The sequence below is a fragment of the Cyphomyrmex costatus genome, unplaced genomic scaffold, assembly GCF_001594065.2.
Source record: "Cyphomyrmex costatus isolate MS0001 unplaced genomic scaffold, Ccosl1.0 scaffold51, whole genome shotgun sequence".
Classification (NCBI taxonomy): Eukaryota; Metazoa; Arthropoda; class Insecta; order Hymenoptera; family Formicidae; genus Cyphomyrmex; species Cyphomyrmex costatus.
In genome coordinates this window covers 218,307-227,803 of record NW_017279354.1, presented here as the reverse complement: position 1 = coordinate 227,803, position 9,497 = coordinate 218,307, and the positions used below count along the sequence as shown (strand labels likewise).

Here is a 9,497-nt window from a genome sequence, read left to right as displayed (position 1 = left end):
CTATATCCTTCTGCACGCGAAGATATAAGCGAAACATAAAGTATGTTTAGGCTTCAATACATAGCGTGTAACACCGACATATATGACGCCGAGGCTTTCATGATCTACAATATGATAAAAGCAATTATGGCCACCGTACGCGAATACTTGTGCCGTGATAAAGTGACTAGAGATCATCACTTGAACACGTCAAGACATCAATCAACATCAAATTCCATTCCACGAATATGTATCTACTTAACTACTTTTATTATTTCACTAAATCCTTACGTTAGTAAATTGCTTTAGCGAAAGATCAGCGACCTTTCCGATCGTGAGCGTCAAATACTTCTGTGATCTTATAATTATAAGGAGAATATCTCGATTCTGAATAGGATTCAATTTATACCAAAGCGCTTCATACGCCGCATCGCCAATCATTTTACTCTATAATAAGTTTTATTGTAAAATATATATATACCTAATATATACAATATATGTATATATATCATTATTATATACTGACTTTTGTACTGAGATATTCTCCAAGAAAGCAAACTATAAATGCCTCCATATTGACTAGAATGTAAAAGAACACGGATTTTACTAGCATAGGCGATCCACCCGGAACACCAATAGACTAAAAAATTTAAATATCATATTTTTTGAATACAAGTTATGTTATTTCATCTGTACTTACGATCACGATGACAAATCCTAGAGAACAGAGGACTAAAGTGATTGACACGAATTGTATCAGCGCTATGTTTGAGAAGAGAGTTTCAATATTTTTGGAGAAGGAAATAATTTTCTGATGCCGAATAATCAGTATTTTTGCAATACTATCGTTCATATATTGTTTGGTGTTCTTCCGTGTGATTTCACTCAGTTTCTGCCGCAATATATCAATTTGTCCACATGCATGAAGAACCTAAATGTTATAATCAAATTCAATTTAACATCAGGTATGTACAATAAAAGTATTTTTTGTTTTCGTATTCTTTTTTTTAAATATTGAATGAATTTAATATTAATTATTGTTATTAAGGAACTTTAAGTTTTCAAAAAACTAAATAATAAAATTTTAATATATCAATTTATAATTATTGCAACATAACTAATACGAATACGAAGCATATAACAGTTTAGCTTGGATCTTAGTTACTTATATATAATTTTGCGTGAATTTATATACTGATATATGTAGTCTTTCCAAACTGCGCGCTAAACAATTATCGTCTTGAAACACAACTCTAATAAACTATCGCAGTACTATCACGAATTAAATTGATTAACAATTTAATAATTAATTGATGCTCTTTATAATTATTGCGTTTTTTATTTTTTCTGCCTCTCTTATATCTATTACATATTTTTAATAACTTAGGAAATAGAGCAAAAATACTGCATTTAGTAACCATTTTATATAACTATTTACTTTTTAAACCAAATCATATTGTATTCTCTTCATTTAATTATATATTTTATTTATATAATATAATATATCTGTTTAATAACATACTTTTTGGATCATTTAAATCCTTGACATTATATTTCTTTATAATTTTAGAAAAATAATGAAAAAGTATTCAAACTTACCAATGTTAGCAGCAAACAATTTAGCACAGCCAACACACTGGCAGCGCTTACCTGATGAACGAACTGTATAATGAGAACGATAAAATATACTGATGTGGTTTCGATCTCGAAAGGTAACTCCATCTTGAGAATGAGCTCTCGAGAATCAGTTTGGTTGCTGCTTTTGTGCGTTAATAGAGTACCGATTGCATAGAGGAATACCGATGCTGCATGCGAACTTATTATCAAATTGGAAAACCACCGAGAGATGTAAGCCATTCTATTCATCGTGTATTCGTCAGAAATATCGCGCTTTTTCCAATCATCGACTATATGTGCTATGATATCGTCCAGCAGACTACAATATGTTATTTAAAAAAATATTGACTGACATGAGAACACAGTTATTTGTGAAATATTACTCCAGAAGTATATGAGTCAATGCAAAATTGCAAAACTTAAACAGATTAAAAATCAAACATTTTTTCTTTTTGCAATTAGCTTGAGATCTAAAATAGAAGATCTAACAATAAAATGTGCTTATTGTATGGCCGTATTTAATTTTATACTCAATCCACATCGTAATGGAGAACCTTACCGAACATGGAATATGATAAAAATTAGTTTGACAAACAGAAGACTATAAGTCAGAGTTGCGCTTATCACGTCCATGAGAAAGAAAATATTGCTCTCGGCGAAGTGCATGATCAAGTACCAATATTGAAAGATCTGAAATACTGCCATCGAAGATATGCAACAGACTCTGCGGAAAATTGCACATGATGTATCCGGCCATACACCGATCAAGCGAAGACCGAACTCCACGGAGTGACATATGGTATTTGCCGATTTTATTTCGTTATTCATTGATACTAAATAAATTCGTTTTACTGCAACGTGGTTTATCACTAACACAAAATTAAAATTTTCCTATTTCCTCTAACTACATTATAAGTAAGTACATCCAGAAAATATCAATTTGCTAACGTAACAGCATTTATAATTTGTCAGTAAAATACAGTTTTAAATTTTTCCACTAAAACTGCAATACTGACAAAACGTTCAACTTCAAAGAAGGGAAATTCTCAAGTACGATATAGTCAATAGCTCTAACTTGATTTTGTCTCTAGATATGATCACTCGAGAGAGGTTTTAGTAAAACTGTAAAAGTCTAACGCTAGAATGCTAGAATCTAATTGAGCATTCGTGTAGCCCCCACCTTGGTTGTAACCGACCAATGAAAGTTGTTCACATTTTATTTCTTTTTATTTCAGAAGTCACAAGAAAAAATTATAAGTCGATGTCTCAATAATTGCGGTGATTACAAAAAATTAAGGTAAAGACAGCTACTAAGTTTTCTATATACTCTTCTCTCAACCCTCTGTTGCCGTACGTTGTTTATATTAAAAATGTAAAGCAAATGTTCACCATCATGTATTGATACTAACAAAAAGAGACTCGAATCGCTATTCAGGAAAATTTAAATAATACTATAGAAATGATATATCCGATCAAGTAACATAAACGTATTGACTAAATTGAATTAAAACTAGTCAGCTATAAGAAACATTTCAAAGATTATAACTATATCAAAATAGCTTTATTACAATTCGGCAACTGAATATAATTCTGTCTTACCAATCTTTCATTAATATTTATTAATTATAAACAGAGATAGCGTGTGCATTCTGTTGCTCTTACAATGCTTGTAAGCATAATTTCTCCTATTAATATTAATATTTAATAAAGAGCAAGGATAAACTGATGCTTACAACATATGAGCATGAAAACGGAACGTATCCTTAAGTTATAGTTGAGCTTACTACATCTACAAATAGAAAAATATTATTGGTCCCCGAAGTGCATGATCAAATATTAAAAGCTTTGAAATATTGCCATCGAAAAATATACAATTCAATACATTAAACATATATTTGTATTGTACTGCGAAAAATTATAATTATAATGAATGATGAATAAACAGTAGAATCGTTCCCTTCGTTTATCGAACTGGTGATTACACTGCAGCACGTTTTCCTTAAAAATGCAGTGAGGTGAGGTACAGTAATACAACTTGCAAGAACTGCTCACTGCGAGGTCGAAACGTACTATGAAGAAAGCATAAATATCGGAGGGATTTGTTGTAGGGAGAAAATAAAGATGTACCTTCGTTGCGATTGAAAAACCAGTGAGAAGATTATATTTACCGTTGTAGCTGGTTCCGAGAAAGTACTGCAGGCTACAGCATATATGTAGCGCACAAGCTGGAGCACGTGACGAAAAAAAAAAAAAACAGCTCAACGAGTGATACCTTCTTGTGATGAAAGTTCATAATATTGTAACATTTTGTACAACAGCTTTTACATAACATCAACTCATCTTTAACCAGCAGCTCAAGATTCTTAAACAAATAAATTTATATTAATTTATACTAATATTGCAAATAAAAACGTACACGATATCGTAAAAATATGGTTAATATGTATATACTTAATTTTTGATCATAAAACATTATCTTATTATATAATTAATTTTATTTGAGAGAAAATTTAATGTGAAAATTTAATATGAAAAGAGAGAGAGAGAGAGAGAGAGAGAGAGAGAGAGAGAGAGAGAGAGAGAGAGAGATGAGTAAAAAGAGTAACAGCTTTTGTAATCTTTATACACTACATGTATACATACATTAATGTACTTTTGTACATATTTTATGATAATATACGGATATATTAAGCATGTAATTTTATATGTTTGAAATTAATTATGTATAGATAGAAAAAAAATTATTAAAGAAATAAGCATTTTTCTCAAACTTCATTTTAATTAGTATAAAACTTAATATAAAAATTTGATCTTAATTAATATGAAAAAACTTAATTTTATAATTAAATTAAATTTCTCTGTTTTTTTAAGAAATATTCTTTTTATTTTATCAGATCTGTGGCACAGTACATCGATCGACAGAATCAATGTTGTATTTATAGCTGTTTTCTTATACACTACATACAAATCAAGTACGATTATCACCAATCGATGCTTCAGTAAATAATGTTTTTGCTCCTCTATTCGCGTACACTTGATACGAAACCCCGTCGAGCCTCTGAATAGGAAAATGACCAATCATGTAAAAGTACTATAGCGATCTGCATGCGAAGATATAACCGATGTACAAAGTAGATATATTTAGACCTCAATACATTGCGTGCAACACCGACACGTATGACGCCGAAGCTTTCACGATCTACAACGTGATAGAATAGAAGCTATTATAGTTATCATACAGGAATGACACATTAGGACTCGACGATTAAAAAATGATTGTCAAGATATATTCGTGATAACATTTTGTGCATAAAGATGTATTTTTTTTATCGTTATTTCCATTAACTTTGCTAAATTCTTACGCTGGTAAATTGTCTCAAAGAAAGTTCCATAACTCTCCCAATCGTGAGCGTTAAGTGCTGTTGGGATCTTATGATCATAATGTGGATGTCTCGATTTTGACTAGGATTCAGTTCATACCAAAACGATTCGTACGCCGCGTCACCGACCATTTCGCTCTAAAATATATAATTGTATATTTTTGTCAAAGAGAATATCACATCAGATATTGTATATCAGATGTAATATATTTTGTACAGACTTTTGTACTCAGATGTTGTCCGACAAAGCAATACACAAATGCTTCTAAGCTCATAACAATGTAAAAGAACACGGATTTGACTAACATCATTGATCCGCCTGGGGCACCGATAGACTAAAATTTCACATATTACAATAATTTATATTTCAATGGAAATTATATTATTTTAGTGTACTTACGATTACGATGAGAAATCCTAAACAACAGATAACCAGAGTATTCGATACAAATTGTACCAGTGCAATATTGGAGTAGAGATCTTCGATATTTTTGGAGAAGGTGATAATTCGCTGATGTCGAACGATCAGCGCTTTTATGACGTTTTTGTTCACACCCTGCTCGATGTTCTTCTGCTCCACGTTCTTCCGCGTAATTTCACTCAGTTTCTGCCGCATTATATCAATCTGTCCACACACGTGAAGAACCTAAATAAATATCGCATATTTTTAGTTTAATATAACGTCTCAATTTGGATTCAACAAATGAGTACGAACAAATACGAAAGAACTTGTTTCAACAAGTGCGGACTAATAACGATTGTTATTTGCGTTCGTTTTCTTGGATTCAATTAAAATTAACATATAGAACGAAGATGAAAGAATGTACTTTTCGCACCTGCGTGTATAATTTTATTCCATAAACTATTATTTTTATATAATTATATTTGTTTTTATTATATATATATATAAATAAATGTTTAAACAATCTTCTGTCACGGAATTATATATTATAATTATTTTTAGTTCCAGGAATACAAGCAAATCACAAAACAAATGTTCTAACTTACCAATATTATTAGTAAGGAATTCACTACACCCACCATTCCAGCTGCAATCGTCTGGTGAATAAATTGAGTAACAAGGACAGCTACGTGTACTGATGTGCTCTCAATCTTAAAAGGTATCTCCATTTTGATGATGAGCTCTCGAGCATCGGTTTGATTTTCATTTTTGATCTTCATTATTGTCCCTACCGCGTAGAGGAATACTGATGTCACATGCGAGCAAATTATAATGTTGGAGACCCAACGAGATACGTAAGCTATTCTGGTCATTGTATACTCATCCGAAATATCGCAATTCTTCCAATCTTTGATCATGCATGTTATGATTTCGTTCAACAGACTATAACGAATAGTTTAAAGAAATATTGATTGATTGTGGCCAATATGATTGCAAAACAAAAAAGAAGTCTTTATTTTGTCGTTATGCCAATGTTACATAAACTAATAGTAAATTTATATATAAATAAAAAGTATCTTTTTTTATTCCGGTTTATAACTTGAAAACCAAAATAGAAGATACGAGAAGTGTTCGTGAATTGCATTTAATTCTGTGCTCGGTATATATCGCTTTGAAGAAACCTTACCGAGAATTGAATGCAAAAATAAGCATTTTGATAAGCAAAAGGGTATAAGCGAAAGTTACGCTTAGTGCATCCATAAGAATCATTAAATCCTCCTCTCCAAAATTCACGATCACGTGTTGATACTGAAAGGTTTGAAACACGATCATTGATGATATGCTGAGGACTTTAAGTAAAATTGCGCATGACGTGCTTGGCCATATCCCTATTATACGAAGACCATATTGCACAGACCAGCACACAATATTCGTTGAATCTATCTTGGTCTCCATTATGTTCAAAAACAGTTCTTCAAACGAATAAGTTAATAGTAAGTTATCACTAATTCTCGGTTTTCTTCTCTATATTATAGATAAAACTATATATAATGTAGAAAACATCGATTTAACAGCAGATTATATTTATCCCAAATAAAGATATCAGTACAATTCAAATATTTTGGAATACAAGAAAATTAAAAAGACGTTGAATTTCGGAGCGTCATGGATTGGAAGAAAAAATTTCCAACTTTAACATGATTCAAGTTCTAAGTCAATTTTTAGGTATGGGCGAGTGAGAAGTCTCGTTGAAACTGTAAAATTTTATGGATTTACAGCACTCGATTGATCCCACCTTGACCGTGTACACAAGACAGTAATTACTCATCGCTTATTTCATGTCATATTTTTTCTTTTATCTTAGAAGTCATAAATAAAAATTGTAGAATGACTTTTCTATAATTACAAAAAAAAAATGGGCAAGCGTAGTCACGAAAGCATCCAACCCTGGTATATGCATCACTCGTCCGTTATTTACATTAAAAATTCAAGGTAAATATACGTGCACTGAACACACGTGAGTAGCAAATGCGCGTGCGTAGAATACTTAAAACTTTTAAATACCAAGAAACAAAGAGCAGGAATTATGGAAGGTAAATTTATAAGGATGAATCAAAAGCGAGGGTAAAAGTTTGTAACAATAAGGAAAAGATATTGAGCTGAATTGTACAGAAACGTTTATCTGTAAAAAAAAAAACAACGCTATTATTGAATCGAATGAGATATATTGATGTATTTTTACATAAGGGCGTTCATGTTCGTGGAACGCTAATGAGTTACTAGAATTTGCGAGATATCACATTTTTCTTATAACACAATAGCTACATAAACATACAAAAGGTATTGGCTTTTCAACTATACATGACTCTCAAGACATAGCATGCAGCACGGATACATAAGACGCTGATGCCTTAATAATCTAGAAGAGAGAAGGTACAACTTGTCGTATTTTGCGTCGCAGGTAATAACATGCTGTATATTTTAACAATACAATCATTATAAAAAAATAAAACGTAAAAGACAAAGATATATATTACGTCTTTAATTGTATATATAAAAATATATTATCTTCTACTAATTTATAAATTAAATTCAAAATTGACAAAGTGCATTTCCTTTTAAAATACGTACAACCTATATCAGATATAAGAAAGCGTAATTTTGAAAGTACATCTTACTGTTGTGAAACGTTCTAGAGAAAGATCCATAAATTTTCCGATTGTAATAGTTAACTTTCTTTGTGATCTCAAAATCAGCAATAATAAAATACGACTCTGAGTGGGATTCAAGTTGTACCACTTAGTTTCGTACGCTGCATCGCCAATCATATTGCCCTACAATTGAGTGAGTGATTAAGTTTCAGAATTATAATAAGAAAATATGCCGCTTAAGTACGCCATTATTATTATTCTATAAATTACATCTTTAATATAAGTATAAATATATTTCTCGAAATGTATTTTTTTAATAATTTGATACCATTATTGAAATTTATTTAAAGAATCTGTATATAACAATAAAGTTATACGCAGAAAATTATGAAATTTGCAAGCACGACCAACAAAAAAAATAAATATATATAAAATTTAACATAATATTATTAGAAAAAGTATTATATATGAATGTATAAGATACATAAAATTTTTTCTTATAATAATTATACCAAGACTTTGTTACGCTATTTATTTATAATTATAAATAAATTTATAATTATAAATAGAGTAAGAATTTATGAAGATAATATACTTCATCATATAACTGCATCATTCTGACCTTGGCACTGAGATATTCTCCAGCATAACAAAATATGAATGCCTCCAAAGTGATGACAATGTAAAAAAAGAGAGATTTAATCAACATCGTCGACCCTTGCGTGTCGCTGATTGACTGTAACATAATCGGAAGTAATACCAAATACAAAACGCTCTGAATATAGAGAGCAAAATAAGAGTATTAAAACCCACATTTAAATACCATCTTTTATTTTGGATTTACTTTGAATACTTTTGTACGAGATATATTCCTTTTTATTACGTTTTATAGATGAGCAAAATTTAAAATAAAAATGTTTCGTGTAACAGCAATATTTTGATGTTACCGCGTATATACTAACTGCATGTATATTTGATTTCATAAAGCATCACTCACAGTCACAATTAGAAATCCGAGACAGCAGATGACCAAAGTGTTCCACAGGAATTGCATCAAAGCTATGTATGAGAAGAGAGTCTCGATGTCGGCTGAGAGCGCGATAATTCTTTGATGTCGACGTATTAGAGCTTTGATGGTCGAGGTTCGCAAGTCGAACGTATCGTCTGAAGAAATTTCTACCAACCCTTGGCATATTATATCGATTTGCCCACCTACGTGAAGAATCTAAAAATAACGGTCAACGCCCTGCAGTATATTCTCGATATTGTCACGATTCAGCATAGAAAATAGCTTGTGAATATAAAGATTTATCAACAAGGAAAGTAAAAAAGCAAATAAGCAAAATCTATTATATAATATAATAATAACGTTAGAATTAAAATCGTATATACTTAATAACTAAATAATTAATATAATATTTACTTAATATTATATTAATAATACAAAAATGTGCAATATAATATTAA

The 9,497-nt window shown here is 30.7% G+C and overlaps 1 protein-coding gene across 1 annotated transcript in view; it reads right to left on the bottom strand.

Moving 5' to 3' along the window:
• Nucleotides 1-258: 258 nt before the first annotated feature.
• LOC108778764 (uncharacterized) overlaps nt 259-9,497 on the bottom strand; it is a 45,321-nt gene continuing 36,082 nt past the window's right edge. The window contains 8 exon segments of the mRNA XM_018546026.1: nt 259-426; nt 1,579-1,915; nt 2,156-2,286; nt 4,959-5,114; nt 5,377-5,622; nt 5,985-6,321; nt 6,566-6,828; nt 8,058-8,213. Of these exon segments, the coding sequence (XP_018401528.1) occupies nt 259-426; nt 1,579-1,915; nt 2,156-2,286; nt 4,959-5,114; nt 5,377-5,622; nt 5,985-6,321; nt 6,566-6,828; nt 8,058-8,213 (1,794 nt within the window).